General features: G+C 62.0%; 4 protein-coding genes across 5 annotated transcripts; all 4 read right to left on the bottom strand.

Moving 5' to 3' along the window:
• Positions 1-352: 352 nt before the first annotated feature.
• On the bottom strand, positions 353-3089 carry N4BP3 (NEDD4 binding protein 3). The gene is made up of 4 exons (XM_062502293.1): positions 2676-3089; positions 1932-2486; positions 1485-1742; positions 353-1262 (listed from the first exon to the last, which is right to left on the bottom strand). Exons 1-4 carry the CDS (start codon positions 3087-3089, stop codon positions 690-692), a joined length of 1800 nt encoding a protein of 599 aa, XP_062358277.1. The 3' UTR covers positions 353-689.
• A 4823-nt stretch (positions 3090-7912) lies between these two features.
• On the bottom strand, positions 7913-10359 carry B4GALT7 (beta-1,4-galactosyltransferase 7). The gene is made up of 6 exons (XM_062502191.1): positions 10275-10359; positions 9812-10165; positions 9109-9334; positions 8804-8887; positions 8531-8635; positions 7913-8367 (listed from the first exon to the last, which is right to left on the bottom strand). The coding sequence occupies exons 1-6, from the start codon at positions 10319-10321 to the stop codon at positions 8212-8214; spliced, it is 972 nt and encodes a 323-aa protein (XP_062358175.1). The 5' UTR covers positions 10322-10359; the 3' UTR covers positions 7913-8211.
• A 362-nt stretch (positions 10360-10721) lies between these two features.
• Positions 10722-14468, bottom strand: LMAN2 (lectin, mannose binding 2). 2 transcript variants are annotated; one of them, XM_062501924.1, is made up of 8 exons: positions 14323-14468; positions 14124-14242; positions 13923-14040; positions 13591-13670; positions 12279-12440; positions 11853-11967; positions 11346-11465; positions 10722-11209 (listed from the first exon to the last, which is right to left on the bottom strand). In XM_062501924.1, exons 1-8 carry the CDS (start codon positions 14462-14464, stop codon positions 11049-11051), a joined length of 1017 nt encoding a protein of 338 aa, XP_062357908.1. In that variant the 5' UTR covers positions 14465-14468; the 3' UTR covers positions 10722-11048. The 2 variants fall into 2 exon arrangements, with proteins under 2 accessions (XP_062357908.1, XP_062357909.1); XM_062501925.1 differs by lacking the exon at positions 12279-12440.
• Positions 14469-15759: 1291 nt separating this feature from the next.
• LOC134049498 (ADP-ribosylation factor-like protein 3) lies at positions 15760-17889 on the bottom strand. The gene is given in 7 exon segments (XM_062501981.1): positions 15760-15834; positions 15913-16098; positions 16845-16895; positions 17002-17118; positions 17210-17410; positions 17721-17786; positions 17788-17889. Coding segments are annotated over 7 exon segments (798 nt in total).
• Positions 17890-18338: the final 449 nt, after the last annotated feature.

The raw sequence follows: 18338 nt of genomic DNA, 5'->3' as shown, positions 1-18338 counted from the left end.
CCCAGGCCTTTCTCCTACCCCAGTTCCTCCCAGTGTGGCAGAGCACCAGCTCCCATCCTTCCTTGCACAAGGCACTCTCCCATGTCAGCCCGAAGAAAGCTGCACCAACCACCTCCATTGCAGAGCAGCTCCACACTGGGGATACAAGAGAGAGGTGCTGGGGCAGCTCCTCCCTCCCCACAGCACCAGAATTCCTCGGGATTTCTTCCTCTGCCTCCCCAGTGCCACCACCAGCTCCAGGGCCCTGCTGACAAAGCAGCCACTGCAAACAGTAGCTGCAACCTTCACAGCAAGGCAGTGGGGTGGGAGACAGGGCTTAAGCTTCTCCTCACAAGACATTTAAGTTACTGGGTTGTAGGAACAGGAGCAGCAGAGCAGAAGGGACAGGGAATGTCTCACAGGGTGCTTGGTTTCTGCCCGTGGCAGAAGGAATCACAGGGCAAAAACTCCTGGAGTCAGAGCACGGGGCACATGCAAGACCCCACCCTGGCACAGATAACCCCCAGCCCTCCAGCGATTCCAACCAGAAGGGCCTGAAGTGCTGCAAAAAGGAAAAGCTCCCCTGTGGCAACCGGTCCTTCAGCCCAGGGCAGCACCGAGTGGGGCCAGTCCTTGAGCACACCCTGAGATCGTCCCGTTGCAGCAGCAAGAGACCTTCTCCCTTCTCAGTCCCACTGGCATCCCGCCCCTCAGATCTTGGAGGACTCCACCCGCTCGATCCAGGGCGAATCGATCCTGACATCCCTGGGCTCCGCCCGCAGCTGCCGCAGCTCTCGCTCCAGCGCCTGGCTGCGGTGGTACATCTCCATGTAGCTGGCCTGGAGCTCCCGCTGGTACCGCAGCACCTTCTCCTTCTCCTCCTGCCACGTTTTCCTCTCCATCTCAAAGTTCACAGCCTGCAGCTGGCCCTGACGCCGCTCCCGCAGCAGCTCTGCCCACAGCCACTCCACCTGCCGCTCCAGGGGCTCCGCCGAGTCGCTCTGGAGGCCCCGGCACTTGGAGTCATCAGTTTCGCAGCCAGGGAAGTCCTGGCACGACGGCATGGGGTCATCGCCCAGAGGCAGCGAGGTGCTGGGCTCCGGGGGGCTCTGGAAGGAGTCTGCCAGCTGTGCCAGCTGGGAGTCCCTGGCCTGCACCTCTGCCTTGGCCTCCCGCAGCTGTGTCTTCAGGCTGAAGATCTCCCCCAGCTTCTGAGCCATCTCCTCCTGAGTGTCCCGGAGTTGCTGCTTCAGCAGTGAGATCTCTGCTGCTTTCTGGCATACCTGCAGGGCACAGGCGAGCAGTGAGGAAGGGCTGGGGGAGCAGGACCCCAGAGGTGGCAGCACCCCAAGTTGTTCTCCTGGGAGACCATAAGCATCATGCGTGGCTCATCCCTCCTGTACTGTGACCCCAGAGCAGGGAACTGCTGCCCCCACAGCCAGGAGGGTGGCAACAGAGAGGGAAGGAGGAAGGAAGGGAGGAAAGAAGGGAGGAAGGAAGCTCACCTCCCACTTGGTCTCCTCCATTTTGGGGCTGCCATGCTCGCCCTGGGACTGCCGGAGCTTGGTCTCCTCGCACTGGCACTGCTGCAGGCTCAGCTCCTCCTGCAGCCGCTTCTTCTCCTGCTGTGCCTTGTAGAGCTGCAGCTGCAGTGCCCGCTGCCCGCGCTGCGCCTGCTGCATCACCTGCTGCAGCCGGGCCATGTACATCTGCTTCAGGTCCTCCAGCTCATCCAGCCACAGCCGCTGCTTGTCCTCAAATGCCTGCCAGCACAAGTGGACACTGGTGAGAGGCTGTAGGTGCAGGAGGGAACCCAAGAGGTACCATGATACTTGATCCTCCCTCATTTGGGCATTCCAAGCTCATCATTCACCATGGCAGCTCTTTCACTGTTCTTTCCACCCCCACATCCCTTCTTGGGGCACCCAGCACCACCCCACCCCACAGCTCACCTGTGTGAAGGGGTCTTCAGTCTCACTGAGGCTCCTCTTGAGCTGCCGCAGCTCCCCTCCCGTCTCCTGCAGCCGGTCCTCCAGCTGCTTCACCGCGTCCTCCAGCGAGTAGGAGAACTCATATGGAGGTGGGGGCTCGCCAGGGCTCTGCAGCCTGCTCAGGGTGGCCATGCTTTTGCAGGACAGGGGCATCTTCTCAGGGGCCAGGGTATCCCTGGGGCTCCGGGAAACCCTGTCCAAGGAGCCCCCAATGTGGTTGATGTGGCCCATGGAGGCACTGAACTGGCTCTGGGCAGGCTTGAGGCGGGAGCCGTAGGACGGGAAGCTCTGGATGGAGTTGTGGCTGGAGTCAGAGGCCTCGTCCAGGCTGATGGCGTGGAGCAGGTGGGTGCGGAGCGGGCCGTGCTGCGGGGCTGCTGTGCTGCTCTGCGACAGCAGCGTGTGCAGGCTCCCATTGCTCTTGGACAATTTCTGCCCCTTGGAAGAGGACAGGCCCTGCATGGAGACCAGCCCCTTCCCAGCCACTGCCTTGAAGGCCGAGGGCCTGATACGGCACTGAAAAACAAGAGTGAGGTCAAGCATGAGCCTCTACAGCCCGAGAGACCCCCCCCACCGCCCCCCTGCCACATTCCCAGCTTCATATCCCTGAACATCCTCAAAACCCCACATCCCACCCAGAGGGGTGCACATCATCCTGCTCCATCCCCATCCTCTCACAGCCCAGGCCGTATTTCAGGACCTCACCTTATCGAAGCGGCCCCGCTCCGGCAGGGAGCTCTTGGAGAAGTCGGCTCCACGGTGATGCTCACGGGAGCAGCGCTCAGGGGATCGGTTCTCACGGTCACTCTCGTAGTCCCGCTTGTAGCAGGCGCCCGATGTCTGGTGCTTTCGCTCCGCCCGCGTCTCCTTCTTGGCCCCGTGCAGGTACCCAAAGAGCTCCCGCTGGCTCGGCCCCTTCCGCAGCAACCCGTCGGGCTGCCGGAGCCCCCGTGAGCCGCCCAGCGGGGCCCGCAGCTCCAGGGGGGACAGATCCTGCTTCTCCACCAGGCTGCCCACGCTGCCCATGCTGCCAACGACGCCGACGGGCTCCGAGGAGAGGTAGGTGCCGAGGACACGGGTGTCGGGCTCACAGGTCACAGGACCCTGTGCTGCTGCCATGGAGAATTAGAGAAAAGTCCAGAACCAGCGCTGCCGGGGAAGAGACAGAGTCAGCGATGCCGGGCAGCCGGGACACACCCCCGGCACCCCCTTCCAAGCCAGCCCCAAGGGCCCACATGGGCTCCCGGCACTGGGATGGATCTGCCATCTCCCGGGCGGCTTCCCGGGGGACAGGGCACAGCAGGCACGGGGCGGGGGCTCCCCGCTGCTGCCCCCACCGCGGTGCAGCGCCTCCTCCCACACCCAGCCCCACCTCCCGCCCGCGGCCGGGGCCGGGGCCGCCACCAGAACAGGCACCTGCCGCCCAGCCAGGCGGGCGAGTTCGGGAGCCGGCAGCACCTGCCCGGGCCTGGCGCCACCCAACCTCCCCGCCGGGACCTCCGGCTCCGGACAGCCTCCGGAGACCTCCCCAAAATGCCTCTGGGGATGGGGATGCCCATCAGCTTGGCCTCCCCGGGGTACGCACGGGACGGGCACCTCTGCGGGACACTTCCCACACAGTATGGGCGGCACGGGCTCCTGCAGCTCGCAGGGTGAGCCCCATCCATCCACAGGCATTCCTTCCCCGGCACCGGGCAGGGAGCAGGCGGCCACAGCCCAGCTGCTCTGCGTGCGTGCCGGGGACCCCGTGGCCGGACATGGCGTGAGGGCGGTGGGAAGGGGCAGGATGCTGACGGGACAATGCAGTTTCCTGCGCAGGTGGCCGGGGGAGGAAGGATGAGAGGATGCCTTCGGCCTCGGCTCTGGCTCCCCAACGCTAGGGAGGGGACGACGGCCCCACACCAGTGTAGGGGACATAGAGAGTGACGAGGGCCAGGCAGAACCCCCACCACCGCTCCCAGCCTCGCCGAGGGCTCCGAGGCCGGGCTACACCCAGGAAGCTCTCCTGGTTCTCAGCACCACGCGCCGGGTAAACAAACACCCCGCTTTTAATTGCTGCCACGCACAAACCTGTCTGACAGCTCCCGGCCTGCGCTGTCACCTCCCTCTGCGCGCCCAACACCTGCTCCGGGCACCGGCACCCCACGAAGGGCACCGGGGACGGACCCTCCGGAAGGATCCGGGCTACCTGCGGTGCCACCGGGCGTGTACGGGGGTAGGGGACGCGGATGTTCCCGTGGTGGTGGTGAGGGGGGGCGTGGATGCACATCCAGCCCCCGGCACTGGGGAGCAGCTCGGCCGAGCCCCGCAGCAGCTCCTCCCGGCACAGGCGGCCGAGGAAGTAGGTCAGGTTGTGGGAGGTTTGGGAAACGCCGGGAGAGCCCCAAGGTGTCGAGCCTGCGGCAGGGAGGGGATCACCCCCCAGGCGGCAAAACACCGGTCCGGCCAGCCTGGCTCCTTCGGGATCTACTCCCAGTCCCAGCCGTGCCCGGGCAGGATACGGCCGCAAGCCTTTTCCCATTCCAATTCCACGCGGGAGGGAACGGCAGGGCTGGAGGGAATCGGGCGCGGGTCCCCGCGCAGCCCCCTCCGCGCCTCCCCGCAGCCCCGCCGGAATTTCCGGCACGGAGAAGGCGGAGGGGGCAGTCGGTGCCCGGCGCCGAGCCCGGGACAAAGCCCCGCTGGCCACAGCGCAGCGGGGGAATGGGATGGGGTGCGACGGGGGCCATCCAGCCCCGCACTCACCATGCCGGCGGCGCTGCGGTCCCGCACGGCTCCGCTCCGCGCTCCTTCCCTCGCCGCGTTTGAACGCGCCCCTCGGCCGCGGCCGCGCGGGGCGGCGGGCGGAGCCGGCAGCGGCAAATCGCGGCGCGGGGGCGGCGGGACGGGAGGGGCGGGAAGCAGGAGAAGGAGGAGGAGGAGGAGGAAGAAGAGGAGGAAGAAGGAGGGGGGGTGGCCCGGCCGTTCCCACCAGCGGGGCGGAGCGGGGCGCGCTGGCTGCGTGCGGCGCCGAGACTTGAGCGTCCCAATGGCGGGGAGACCCCCGCAAATCCCCCCAGATCCGGGACCGGCGCCACTCGGCTCCCGGTAACCCCAAGACCGGCGGGCTGGTATTCCCGGGTATCGCCCACTAAGGGTGGAGAGAAATATTTTGCTTCGTACCTGCGGCGTGGAGAGGGGTCTCGACTCCGTGGGACACTCTCTGTGCCGTCCGCTAGCAGGGCAACCCCGTGTCCCCCCGTCACAGCAGCCGTGGGAGGCAGGAGCCTCACAAAGCCCCGGGGGACACCGTGTACCCCCGTGGGGCTCTCGCCTGGCCCGGCGCCAGTGAGACGGGACACGCTTCATCCCTCTGAATCAGCGCTGCCACATCCTGGCCTGGAGCCGGTTTTGGCAGCCGCAGGGAGCGAGGATTCCCGGCACGGGGTGCACCTGGTCACCGGCGTCCCGGGCCTCGTTGGGAGCAGGACACCTGCAGCAGCCCTGCTCCGTCCCGGCTGTCCCCAGCCCGGCGTACCCGGTGCGCTCGCACCCCGCTCGCTGCCAGCATCCCCCGCCGCACATCCGAGTCCTCAAGCTGTGCTGCCAGTGCTCTCCCACACACACACACTGTCCCCGGTCCCTGCTCGCCGGGCTCACATGCTGGCAGTGTCCTCGGTGCGCTGCCAAGGCACGCTCCGCTCCCTCGGGCCTCAGCCCCCGTTCCCCGCAGCTCCTGTGCCCAGCTGCGCACCAGCACGCGTGGCCTCTGAACAAGGGAGCCCTTCCCAACGGTGCCATTTCCCATCCTGCTGGACTCAGGAATGTGTCTGCCATGCCTTGGCCCTCTGCCTGGAGCTCAGTCGTGAAAGGGACTGGCATCATCCCACGGGGCTCGGACCGGGCAGGCTGCAGCGCTGCCGGGTGACTGCAAGGGGTGCTGGTCACGGCCGCACCCTCCTTCCCGTCTGCTCCGTTTCCTGCTCCTCCACGGGCTGCACACTTCGAGCGCTTCTGCCTGGGACAGCAACTTCCACAGGGCCCCGGAGCTTCGCCCTGCCCAGGTCACTCCAGCAGCCAGGGATGTCACCTTCTCCAGGCAGAGATGCTTCAGCCTCCTCTCACTCTTTCCCCAGTCCTCTCTCTCTCTCTGCTCTCCTCACCCCACAGTGCCCCCCTCTTAAGATACTACAGCAATTTCACGTGTCCACCAGCAAACAGCTCCAGAACCATCCGTCCACTTTTTAACAACCTGGCAATAAAACCCACGGACTGCTGTGCCTGCATCAATCCCGTGTGGCCTCGCTGACAGTAATTGGGACCCCAGGAGGGGGGACACAGAGGGGCAGGGCTGGGCCTCCAGGGGCCCTCTTTGCCCCTGAGCATTCTGATGTTCTCCTCAGGCTTGCTGAGAGCATGAGAACACAGGGAGGCTTTCAGCTCAGCTCTGCAGGGCTCCTGGGACAGCAGGCAGGGTGTTATCCATCTGTGGAAAGGCAATGGGGAAAAACTTCATCCCCTCCCGCTGGGCCATTGCCGATATCGAAGCGTGTGGGGGGAGCAGAGCCGAGCGACCTCCGAGTCACATTCAGAGCTATAAAAGGAAGCCGGGTCTCCAGCAGGGCGCCTCTTCCACAAATGCAACCGGAGGATGAGGGGGCTGCGAGCAGAGCTGAGAAATAGCTGCCAGGCAGCAGGAGAGGAGCCTGGAGCACTGAGCGAAGTGCGAGGTGCACATATGCTCTGTGTTTCTGCACAGCTATGTCTTTATGAAACCTGCCCCAAACTGTGTCATCTATTTTGAACGGCACAGAGAAATACTTTGATCTGCCTCCACCAGCCCTGGCTGCTGTTCAGGCACCAGGAAGGGGCTGCCATACAGATGGCTGATCCTGAACCCGTGCCAGGGAGAGGCAGGAGTGGGGCTGCTGGGCCAGTATCTCCCTCTGGCTGCCCACAGTAAGAGCATGACTGGTCCTGGGGACACTTGTGGAAAAGTGCACCAGGTGTCCACCAGCACCTTCATGCCAGATACCAGCACTGCTTTGGAGCCACCAGGCTGGACAGGCCACCAGGAGCTCTTGGACAGCACAACCTCACATCGCCTGCCACTTCCATGATGCAAAGCAGATCCTCACCACCCTGCACCAGCACCTCAAAGGCAGCCCCCCATAACCTATCCAAGAGCTCCCGACCAGCACAGAGACCAGAAGGCACCACACCCTCCAGCCACCCTATCCCACATCCCCCACAGGGTACATGGCCCCCGCACTTGCCTCCCATGATTTTTCCCCTCCCTCTCTCCTCTCTGGAGCTACTCGTCTTCCCGGGCTGGCAACAGCTTCTCTCTGGGGATGCAAATTGACCACTCCAGAAGTGCCAGACAGGAGACAAGGAGAGAAGGGGCCAGGAAACGTGGAGGGCCTGGTGCGAGTGCTAGTGATGGGGCTGAGCAGAAGGGCGCTGGCTGTTCAACTGGGTCTACCCAGCCCGAGGATGCAGCAGTGCCCAAAACATGTGCCAAGACCCCAGGGGAGACATGAGGTTTTCCAACCCTCCCCGAAAGGCTGAAGCAGCACATGCCAAGGAAGGCAGGCAAGGACAGGAGAGCTCAGCCAGAACTCTCCTCCTCAGCCCAGAAAGGTCCTGGAGGACAAGTGCCGACATCCAGCAGTGCTGTGGATGCTGGGGCTTGGGCACGGCTCAACCACAACCACTTCCTGCAGTGAAATGACAACAGCCCAACCCTGGGGGTACCTGGCAGCTGGAAGAGGCACCATCTCTCTCAGAGCCCATTTCAGACTGGTTTGGCCTCTGAACCAGAGCAGCTCAGAGCTCACCTGTCACACAGAAAGGAGCTGGGGCCAAGCCAGAACAGGTGTGCTGAAGAAAGGTGAAGGGAACAGGAAAAGGGAGTAGTGCCAGCACAGCCCAGGGCATTCACAACTCACAGGTGCCCTGACAGTTCTTTATTGTCCTCTGAGCTGCGTGGCAGCTCAGCCATGTCCAGCACAGGAAAGCCACCTCCTGCACCTGCCCTGGGAGGCAGCACCAGCGCCTGCAGCGATATCAGCGAGTCCCACTCTCAGCTCTTCTGTTGCTCCCAGCAAAGTCCAGTCCTCAGCCTCTTCTGTTCCTCTGTGTCTCGCCAGCACGGCCGTGCTCATCCACTGTAAAAACCCTGCCTGCTCCAGGCAGCTCCACAGCAGCCACGGAGTCTTGGCACCAGCACAGAGCACACGACGGGCACGCGGGGACAGGCTCAGCCAAACGTGCACCAGGGGGTCTCGTTTGTGTCACAGTCCAGCAAGATATTAAGGACGGTGCAAGGGGCTCCTGCCACGCTCAGATCTGTCCGTGACTCGATTCGGTACCTCACGTTGTTCAGGCCTCCCTCCCGATCCACCTTAAACTGTTCCTGAGGAAGAGAAAGACTGCTCAGCCCAGGCTGGAAGGGGGAAGCACCCAGTGCCTGGGGTAGGAGGAAGATCTGGCAGAGGAGGACATGAGCAAGGAGGGCTCAGAGCACGTGGTGACCACAGCCCCAGTCTCCCGCAGCTCCCCTTGACCACAGGTCTCACCTGCTTCTGCGCAGCAATGCGCTTCTGGTCTCTCTTCCTCCAGGCTGGGTCATGCAGGTGCTGGAAAGTCTCATATCCAGTTGTGATTCCAGAGGGACGACGAACCTGGGAGAAGAGCAGAGCTTCTGTAAAGCTACTGGAAAATTCCTGCACCTGCTGCTGGAGAGCAAGGCTGCCTTCCCCAGACCCCAAACTAGGTGGCCATAGTGGGGGCCAGGTGAAGAGACATAAAAAAGGGAAATTTCAAGCCAGGAGGGTGCAGATACCCCTTACCTGGAGACCAGCTCCTTTGATACGTCGATAAAACTCATCGTCCTCCCGTCCCCAGCCCCAGAAGCGGTTAGACATGCCATTGCACTGGAACGACAGCAGCACCATACCAGCCAAGACTGAGCACAACTTCACAGCCTCAGAGGAGCAGACACCAGCCCAGCCTCCCCTGTCCTGCTCCCCAGCAGCTCAGACCAGAGGCTCTGTCCCCAGACCATTCTGACTCCTGTCCCCACTTCCCAAGTTGACCATGACAATGTCATAGCTCCTGCTCCAAACTGTCCAGGACATCCCACCCAGGAGCTCACCAACTCGTAGTGCTGCTTGGTGAGCAGCAGGATGCCACCCACGTAGGTCTTGTAGTGGTAGAGCGGGTGCAGCTCAGGGGATGCCACGTGGAAGGGCCCTGCCTCTGGGAAGCTGTAGTCCAGGTGCTCGTTGAGGGGGAGGAGATCCACATCATGCATGGCAATGTAGTCGGTGTCGTTTCCACTCTCCAGGAAGCCCACGTTGATCAGGGATGCCCTGTTAAACCTGCCACGGGACTGGAGGCTCTCGGTGCCACGCACAGCAGCCACTGTCCCCACACATCCCTCTGCCACAATCATTAATGCTCAATGTCTGACCGGTCCCCAAGCACACACAAGCATTCCATTCTGCAACTGCACCCCTGCTTCTCCCCGCACAGTGAGCTGCGGGCGACAGCACTTTCAAACACCCCATTGCCTGTCTCTGACTTCCAGAGTCCCCAGATGTTTGCTGCTGTACACCTATGACACTGGGGAGAAAGCTGAAATACCCGAGGATAAAGGATTCTGTGCTAAAATTCTATTCTTGCTAAGGAAGAAGGAAGCAAAACACCACTTTGTCCGTCTCTAAGCTCTAGAATGAGCAGCTTTGGGGAGAGCATCATGCACTGCCCCTGACATCCCACTGGCCTGCTCCTCTACAAGACACTCCCAGCACTCCCAGAATTTCGGGAAGGACCCCCTTGGCACACGCAGACGCTACCTGAAGTGATCCACTTGGTTGAGGATGAAGATGCGGTGGCGGATCCTCTTCTTGCTGAGGAAGCGGTGCATGTAGGGCACGAAGGCCAGCAGCTCCTCGAAGCGCTCTCGGAAGGGCACCAGCAGCGCCAGCCGGTGCGGCCCCCACGCCGGATCCTCCTCGGGCGGCTGCAGCGGGGCTGGGGGCGGGCAGGGCTGCCGGGGAACCCCCCGGTGCTGCCCACCCACCGACGGCCCCTCGCCCGAGCAGCTGAGCTGGAGCCAGAGCAGCGAAGCGAAGCCCAGCAGCAGCGCCAGGAGGAACAGCGGGAAGGCGGAGAAGCGACCGGGGAAAAGCCGCAGGAGCGGCGGGGACCTGCGGGATGGCACGGGGGGGTCAGCGCACGGTGGGACCCCCGCCTTCCACACAGCGACAGCATCCCCCAAATCCCCCTACCCCCGGTACCGGACCCCGCCGGGCTCACCCTCCACCGCGCAGCCGGAGCGCGTCCCTGCGGCGGGCCGGGCCCATGGCGCCCGCCCGGCCCCGCCGGCCCCGGGACACGCTGGCTGCGCCCGCCGCTCCCCCTTCTCCCCCGGAAACACGGCCCCGCTTTCTTCCGCCGAAGGGGCGGGACAAGGGCGGGACTGCCCGCCGGGGACATCCCGCCCCACCGGGAACTGCGGGGACACCCCATCCCATCCCATCCCATCCCATCCCATCCCATCCCCTGCAGGTGCTGCTGAGCGCAGATCCCCAGCCGCAGCTCCTTTGAGATCTTCCCAGGATTGCCTCCCTGCACCCGCACCAAGCTGAGCCCCCTCCCCCAGTCCCAGTTCCTTCGCCCCCCACACCAGCACTTCCCATCCTCCCTCCCAGCAGAGTCCCACTTCTCTCCCCGTCAGACAGAGCCAGAGGCACGGGTGGTGTCAGTCCTTTAATGCCCCACTCGCAGCCCCCTCCCCTCAGCCCCTCATGTTCACACCTGCCCCAGGCAGCACAGCAAGTCCCAGCAAGGTGGGGGGAGGGCTAGAAAAACCGGGGAGCAACCTCCAGGCTCCCACAGCACAGCTCTCTGGAGCCAGCAGGCATCACCCCCCTCAGTCCAACCCACAAGAGGCCAAGGGCCAGGCAGGGGTTACAGCCAAACAGACAGGTAAGAAAATACTTCTGGTAGTTCTCAGAAACAGCATTTAGAAACCACAGTTTTTTTACAGCTCCCCATAAAAAATGATGGGTTTGGGCACAGGTTGCTCCACTAGTAGAAACGCTTGTTCCGCTCCTGGCGTTTCTGGAAGACCACGGCTCCCACCACAGCACAGACAATGATGCCCAGCAGTGCACAGAGCAGGAGCAGGAACACCTTCCAGCCTGTCAATGGCCCGCTCCGGAAATTCCCCGTCGGGTCATCCACGTTGTCTGCAAGGGAAAGAACAAAGAACAACATAACCTCAGCTCCTGCAGAGTTTTGCCTGGTGTCACACCTTCAATGCCTTCCACCGTCCAGTCCTGACATCCCAATCCCCCACAGAGTTTCCAAAACCCACAGGCTCACCTTTGGGGGATTTAAGGAGGCTGACGCTTGGCTCGATCTTGGTCCAGTCAACGCTCTCATCTTCTACAGGGTGCTCCACCATGAGCTGGAACAGCTTCATCGAGATAATGTCGTGATTGTCTGGGGAACAACCATGAGCACCAAACACCATTAGAAGCTCTGAGATGTCCACACACTCGGAGCACTCCTCAGACTATCCTCTGTCAGGTCCAGTCTCCTTCCCTCTCAAGCCACCCTCAACCCCCAGGAACCAAACTGCAATCCAAAGATGTTCCTTAGCTCTCAGGTGCCTCCTTTCCCCAGCCATGGGCCTCCAAAGGGTTTCAAGAGCTCGGTGAACAATTCAGAGAAAGGAAGCCATGGAAACTATCCAGCGTTACACTCACAGAATCACGTAATTTTTAGGGTTGGAAGGGACCACTGGAGATTCAACTCCCCTGCCAAGTCAGGGTCACCTAATCCAGGCTCTAACCACCACGTGCTCCCCTGAGCAAAGCCCCCGCTCACCAGAGAGATCTCCAGTGCCAGCAGAAGCACCAAAGAAGTACCCAGTTGGCAGCTGCACCCCTGCAATGTCGATGCAGTTCTTCCATTCGTTCTTGTCTTCCACATCAGTCATCACCTGCAAAACCAGAAGAGGGTCACACCAGGAAGGTTCAGAATCATGGGACAGGATCCAATCTCCCTGTTCAAGCAATGCCATCCCAGATCACGTAGACTGAGTCCAGTTGATTCAGTAATATCTCCAGTGAGGGACACTCCACACCCTCTCCAGGTAATCTCTTTTAGGATGCCACTGTCCTGCCTGGCTGCACCTCTTTTTGGAGCTGGAGGTGCCAGAGAGGCAGTGGCTGAGCCTGGAATACCATCCCCAGGTCCCTGTAGAGCCAGCCCAGCCCCACCTGAAGTGCAGGGACCCCGCTTGGGTCTCACCGTGAGCCGGCCCCGGGAGTAGCGCACGGCCAGGAAGGTGTCGTGGTTCTGGTTGCGCAGGTCAGCGGAGCACCCGGCCAGCTCCGTCCAGCGCCCGTCCTTGCTGTGGTCGTAGGTCAGGGAGCCATTGTTGACCATGGCCGAGATGTAGGGGAACACGCGCTGCGGGGACAGACAGCGGCTGCCGGAGCTCCCGGGGACACGGCAGAGCCGCCGTGCCCGGGGTGGGAGCACGGCACGGCAGCAGGGCCGTGGTCAGGCACAGAGCACAGGACCACGACACCACAGCTGCTTCTCCACCTAAAGCTGCTTCTGAACCAAGCAAGAGCTGCCGAAAGCAGAGCCACCCTTTCTGACCTCCCACTTCAAGACCCCCATCCTGTGATTTTTGTGAATAAACCCACCCTGTACTGTCACACAACCATACTGTCCTACACTTGCAGAGTGGCTGGGTAAAAATCTCAGAATCATTTAGGTTGGAAAAGACCTCTGAGAGCATTCAGTCCAACCTGTGACCAATCCCCACGTCAGGTAGCCCTGACTGCCACGTCCAGTCATTCCTTGAGCACAAGAAGTCTCAGAACAGAGCACAAGACTCAGAATGGACAGAAGTCTCACATAAGCAGCAAAACCACACACAAGGTTTTGTAATCAATGGATTATCTACACCAGGAGAAGACAACTGGAGGCAGGAATTCACCTCCCATGAGCATCAAGACAACAGGGAGATGGGTCATTTCCAGGTGCTTTATGACTGAGGCAATTTTGATGGTACAAACCCCAAAAGCACAGTTTTGTTTTCTGACTGTGCCATAATGAGATCCACAAACACAGAGCAGGACAGAAGAAAAGGATCCTCAGCCCTTGCAGGACTGACCTGTACTGTGGCCCTGGGGAATTCTGGATCAAAAAGGCAGCCAGCCCAGGAGTTTCTTTTAGACACACACAGGTTGCAAAGAGAAAATGAGAGCAGAAACATCATGGAAAGAGTTTCCAAAGCACAGAGATCAAGGAATGACACTCATGATGAGCAGTAGCAGGTGGTGCTAGGTTTACATCAGGTCTGTGCCTGCTCTCTCTGTGCAGAGAAGATGCCTTGAAAACATCCATGTAGCCAAGAGAAGCACAGGAAAGAGCAAGGAGCTTCTTATCTCCATTGATGCACACAAACTCTTCTTTTTACCAATTCCCAGGACAGGAAGAGCAGACCATGCTCAACTAAGGACAGACTTTTCCTGAATCAGGTGAGAAGCACTTGGAGCAGGAAGGGAACAGCCTGCTAGGCACTGCACAAGCTGCCTGGACCACTCACCTCTGTTGCCTCATCATTGGGATAGGTATCAAGGAAAATAGCCAGTCCATGGAAGTTGTCCTTGCTGCCAAAGACAGGACCTGGAACAGGGCAGAAGAATGGAGAGAGGAAGAGACAGAAGGGGGTCAGAAATTGTGCTAGAGAGTTCTGAGCTGTACAAGCTGTTCACTGCCAAGTAGGTGGCTGAGGGCACCTGCTGCCCAGACAGAACACATGGGACACGTCACCCCAATCTAGTGAAACCCCACCGGGGGAGCTCACAGGCGCTCCCTGGCCAGCTGCCGTCCGGGACAGGGCCCGTGTGCTGCCCACCAGCCGATCCCGGCACTGACCTGAGGTCAGGCGCTCCTGCGTGTACCACAGCGCCAGCCCATCCCCGTGCAGATTCTTCTTGCCGGCTCCGTGGATCTTGAAGTGGACGTGAAGCTCCCAGTCCTTGAGGAAGCAGGGCTGTAGGAAAAACCCCAGGATCGTCAAGGAGTGAGGCGGCAGGGCCGTCCCGAGCCCCCGCGCGTCCTCCCCCGGGCTCTCACCACGCGGTTCCAGATGGAGCCTCTTCGACTGCGCTCGTCGGGCGTCAGGCGGACGTACTGGCTGGTGACCATGGTGCTGTCCTGGAAGTCCCACAACGGCATCGCGGCGGAGCCCGCTCCTGCAAAGGGGCGAACAGAGCGCGGATCAGCCCGGCCGGCTCGAGAGGCGCCCTGAGCGTTCCTCCGGCCCCGCGCTCACCTTGGTACGGCTTCATCAGCGAGTGCTCCCGCTTCAGATGCTCGCTGTTTCCATCTGTGAGCTCGGCGGGCACCGGGCGCGGCCCGGCCAGGGCCAACAGCAGCGCCGCCACCGCCACCAGCCCGCCCGCACCCGCCGCCATGCTCCGCTTCCGCCTTCCGTCGCCCCGCCCTCAGCCCTGCTTCGCAGCCTCAACAGCCAATTAGAAACCCGTGCTCACAGCGGTCCCGCCCCCAGGCGTGAGCGGCATCACTATTCGCCTATTGCAGGGGAGGAGGGCGGGGCCAGCGGGGCACGCAGCTCCCGTTGTGCGACGGGAGGTGGGAGGAGAGGCCCGAAAGGTCTCCCGGCGTGCTGTACGCGTGCGCGGCGGCGCGGAGCGTGCCGGGAGATGTAGTCCGCCCTCCTTCCCGGGGCTGCTACACGTGCGCGGATCGTGCAGCCCGCGGCACCCGTAACCCGCCACGACGGGTCCCGGGAACGGGAACGGCCCTGGGATGGGCCCGGGGAACGGCCTCCGGAAGAATGGGCTCGGGAACAACCCCGGGATGGGCCCAAGGAATGGCCTCGGGAATGGCCCCGGTTACAGCCCCGCAGGCCTCGCCGGGCCGCAGAGCAGTGGACCAGCACTGCTGCAGCTCCGCAGAGCAGGAAGGACGGGCCGAGGCGGTGTGGAGGTCACAGCAGCTTTATTGAGGGTTGCAGGGCAGCCCCTGCCCCGCTCCCGCATCTCTCCCCCCATCCCTGGAGGCCGTGATGGCCAGGGAGCGGAATCTCCCAGTCCTCCGGATGGGCGCCTCCAGCCAGGCGACAGCAGCCCTGGCTGGGACACAACGCTTGTCCCAGGGGTACAGGGACCCGTCAGTGACACAGAGCAGCCCCCTCTGGCACCAGGCAAGGAAAGGAGATCCCTCCGTTGGCGACTGGTCCTGTCTTCGTGCTTGTCCCGAGTCCTGTGTGCACATGGGCACTCCTCTGGCCAGCGAGAGGTGCTGAACTAGGCTTCCCCGAACCAGCTGCACGGCTCGGGCAGCACCAGTCCCATGCTGCGGGAGCACAGGGGGACACAGCACTTGGGTGCCTGGCGGTGTAGACAGCTCCATGTCGGTGTGCCTGGTGTGCTGGGGCAGTGTGTGAGTCACATCAGCCCCTGTGGGGTGTAACAGCAGCATGGATGGACAAGTCCTGCACAGGTTCTCATGCTAGAGGTATGCAAGCCCTCAACACGGTGGGACACATGCTTCTCTCCAGGCTGCAGGGTAGTCGGGGTGTAAGGAGCCCGTAGAAGCCCAGGAGGGAGGGAGAGGGGAAGCCAGCTGATTAGTGGAAGGCTGGGTGGGAAAATCATCCAGACATGGCAGTCTGAGGCTCAGGGCCCCGCCGAGGCTCGGGGGCAGCCGAGGGACCGGGGGCTGGCTGTGGCATGGGACCTGCAGCTCAGTCCCGTCTGGCACTTTGCAGCTCTAACTTCCTCCTGTTCATGATCTGACTGGAAATCCAGTTCATCCCATCCTAGGGGGAAAAATAATGTGAGCACAGGCCCTTGGGCCCTGTCCCAAATCTGCAGAGCCCACAGGCCCCCATCTTTACCTGCACCCCTTCCCCAGACAGGGCTGAGCAGGCCTGGATCTGCCACTCCCGGTCTCGGTAGGTGTGGAGGCTCAACCCTTCTGCAATTTCGGCTGCAGGTGCTGCAGTCACCAGGTCCTGCTTGTTGGCAAACACCAGCAGCGGGACCCCCATGAGGTTCTCATCCTCTGTGAGCTCTGCCAGCTCCTGCCAAGAGAGAAGCTTCTCCCAGGGTTGCTGCCCTCCTCCACTGAGCTGCCCAGTGTGAGCTGGACACCTCAACCCTCCACCTCAGCACATTCTCTCTGGTGCTTGTTGCAGATAAGGAAGCTGTGAGGTCTTGATATTCCAAGGGGGAGAAGCTCCCAAAGGAGCTTCACCTCCTGGAGCTCCATCAACCCAGGAGCCACATGCAGGACTACTTGAGGACTGAAACCCTCCCAGCACTGAGAGCCCTGGGCAAAGAGCAGCTGCAGGAGGCTTCTGGCAGTCCCGAGCTGTCTGGTACACCCACACTGCCTTCTGGTGCTGGAACAGCCGGGACTGGCACTTGGAGTCTCACCTTTCCCTCTCAGAGCTTCATTCCCAGGGTTTGCAACCGAATTTGTTATTCATAAACCTTTGTTTGGCCATATCACTAACTTGGTGCAGGGGGGTGGGATGAGGGCTGGGAACTGAGGGGTTACTTTCACCAGGGACTGTCACCCCTGTGCTGGGCATTCTTGGAGCATCCCAGCTCAGGGGGAGCTGCTGGGCCATGGAGTGGGGTATCTGTGCCTGCAGAGACACTGACCTTGAGCCTTCCCACAGAGCTCTGGGGACTGCATGGTCCCCCCTGCAGCGCTGACTCACAATTGAGAGCAGCTTTGCTTCCCCCTCATCCCCAAAGAGCTGGTGCCATACAGATCCAAGTGCCAGAACCCCACAGCCAGCCCTCACCAGACCACTCATACCTGCCCCGTCTCCTCAAAACGCTTCTGGTCGGCACTGTCAATGACGTAAATCTGCCGTGGGGACAAAAGGGACAGTCAGGGGCTCCTTGTCCAGCTGCACAGCCCTTCTGTGGAGCCCACACAGTGTGCACAGGGCTGGGGGTGCTGCCCCACTCACCAGCAGGTCTGTGCTGCCCAGATACTTCTTCCAGTATGGGCGGATGGAGCGCTGCCCCCCAATATCCCAAACATTCAGCTTCAAACCGTGGGAGTGGACGCTTTTGATGTTGAATCCCTGCGTGGGGACACAAAGCTCGGCATCACCCAAGGGATGAGTGGGACCTGCTCCCTCTGTTGCCGCCCCTGTGGCCCCCAGCAGCACTTACCTGTGTGGGGGTGATGGTGCTGACCTCTTCAGACGCCAGGTGCTTGAGCAGCGTCGTCTTGCCCGCGTTATCCAGCCCCAGCAGGATGATGCGGAGCTCCTGCTCCTGCGAACCCTTCAGCTTCTGGATTACAGAGAGCAGCCCCTGGGGGCAGGGGTTGCTAGGGGAGCCCTCTGGGGTTCCAGGTTGCTGCAGAGCACCCTTGTTTGGGTGGGGAGAACTGGGCACACTGTTGCCTCTGGGTACCTTGCGTCTATGGCCTGATCGAGCACCAAGGCCTGGCTCTCAAGATGTTCAGGCTCAGGGTGGCCCCACAGCAGATCTGCCCAACCCCAATTCCCCCTTTCCCAGGTGTGCTGTCCCAGCCCTGAGACCGCTCCCAGCTCCCAGACACGCTGGGGGGACATGCCCCAGGAAGAACCCTGCTCTGCCAGCCCTCCTGGCGCCACCACTGAGAGCTGGTGCCACACACACCCCTGGAACCAGTGGGATGTCACCAGACCCCGCTTACCTTCTGCACATCACCCATGGTCTGGGAGTCGCTCCGGCCCACGGCACCGCCTGGGGAGCTGCCGGGGGCTCGTACCCGGGGCCCGCCGGCGGGTGCGTGACTGGCACGCTCCCCGTCCCCGGGGGAGGAAGAGGATTATGGGCTCCAGAATTAGCTGGTGTTCCTCCATTTACCCACAGCATTAAATAATGCCCTCAGCAAATCCTCCAGCCAGCTGTCGCCCCGCCGTCGCCTACCCCTGGGATAAACCAGGTCCCCCCAGGCTGGGGCACAGGGCATCCCTCTCCCCACGGGGCAGGGATCCCAGCCTGGGAGGATGCCGTGCCCAGGCACAGGGCTGACACAGCCTCCCACACTGGGATATCTCACACTGAGGCAACACTAGTACCCACAAGCTGTCCCCTTGAAGGGTGGCAGGAAAAATTGCTGAGCCTGCTTGAGGCCACGTCAGCGACTGCCACAGCTCCCTGCTGCTGCCCAAGGGACACCACCAGGCCCTAGACTAGGTTGAGGGCTGGGTTGTCAGCAGCTGGAGCTTGGGGATGACACAGGTCCAGAGGTGCTCAGACACATTCCCCAGCAACCCACACCCAACCCAGGTGGGGTGAGGGGCTCATC

The sequence above is a fragment of the Cinclus cinclus genome, chromosome 14 (genome assembly GCF_963662255.1).
Source record: "Cinclus cinclus chromosome 14, bCinCin1.1, whole genome shotgun sequence".
NCBI classification, from domain to species: domain Eukaryota; kingdom Metazoa; phylum Chordata; class Aves; order Passeriformes; family Cinclidae; genus Cinclus; species Cinclus cinclus.
The sequence above is the reverse complement of the archived record's forward strand: the minus strand, read 5'-3'. Positions and strand labels throughout refer to the sequence as shown.

What these genes read in the sequence shown, in the direction of transcription:
- LMAN2 (XM_062501924.1), bottom strand. Translation starts at nt 14,464, where the DNA reads ATGGCGGCGGGTGCGGGCGGGCTGGTGGCGGTGGCGGCGCTGCTGTTG. An exon ending in GCTGATGAAGCCGTACCAAG is followed by an intron (nt 14,243 to 14,322) that starts GTGAGCGCGGGG and finishes GCCCCTTTGCAG; the next exon opens with GAGCGGGCTCCGCCGCGATG. An exon ending in GCTCCATCTGGAACCGCGTG is followed by an intron (nt 14,041 to 14,123) that starts GTGAGAGCCCGG and finishes TTTTTCCTACAG; the next exon opens with CCCTGCTTCCTCAAGGACTG.
- B4GALT7 (XM_062502191.1), bottom strand. Translation starts at nt 10,321, where the DNA reads ATGGGCCCGGCCCGCCGCAGGGACGCGCTCCGGCTGCGCGGTGGAGG. An exon ending in CTCCGGCTGCGCGGTGGAGG is followed by an intron (nt 10,166 to 10,274) that starts GTGAGCCCGGCG and finishes GCCATCCCGCAG; the next exon opens with GTCCCCGCCGCTCCTGCGGC. An exon ending in AACCAAGTGGATCACTTCAG is followed by an intron (nt 9,335 to 9,811) that starts GTAGCGTCTGCG and finishes GTCCCGTGGCAG; the next exon opens with GTTTAACAGGGCATCCCTGA.
- N4BP3 (XM_062502293.1), bottom strand. Translation starts at nt 3,089, where the DNA reads ATGGCAGCAGCACAGGGTCCTGTGACCTGTGAGCCCGACACCCGTGTC. An exon ending in AGCGGGGCCGCTTCGATAAG is followed by an intron (nt 2,487 to 2,675) that starts GTGAGGTCCTGA and finishes CTTGTTTTTCAG; the next exon opens with TGCCGTATCAGGCCCTCGGC. An exon ending in TGGAGGAGACCAAGTGGGAG is followed by an intron (nt 1,263 to 1,484) that starts GTGAGCTTCCTT and finishes TGTGCCCTGCAG; the next exon opens with GTATGCCAGAAAGCAGCAGA.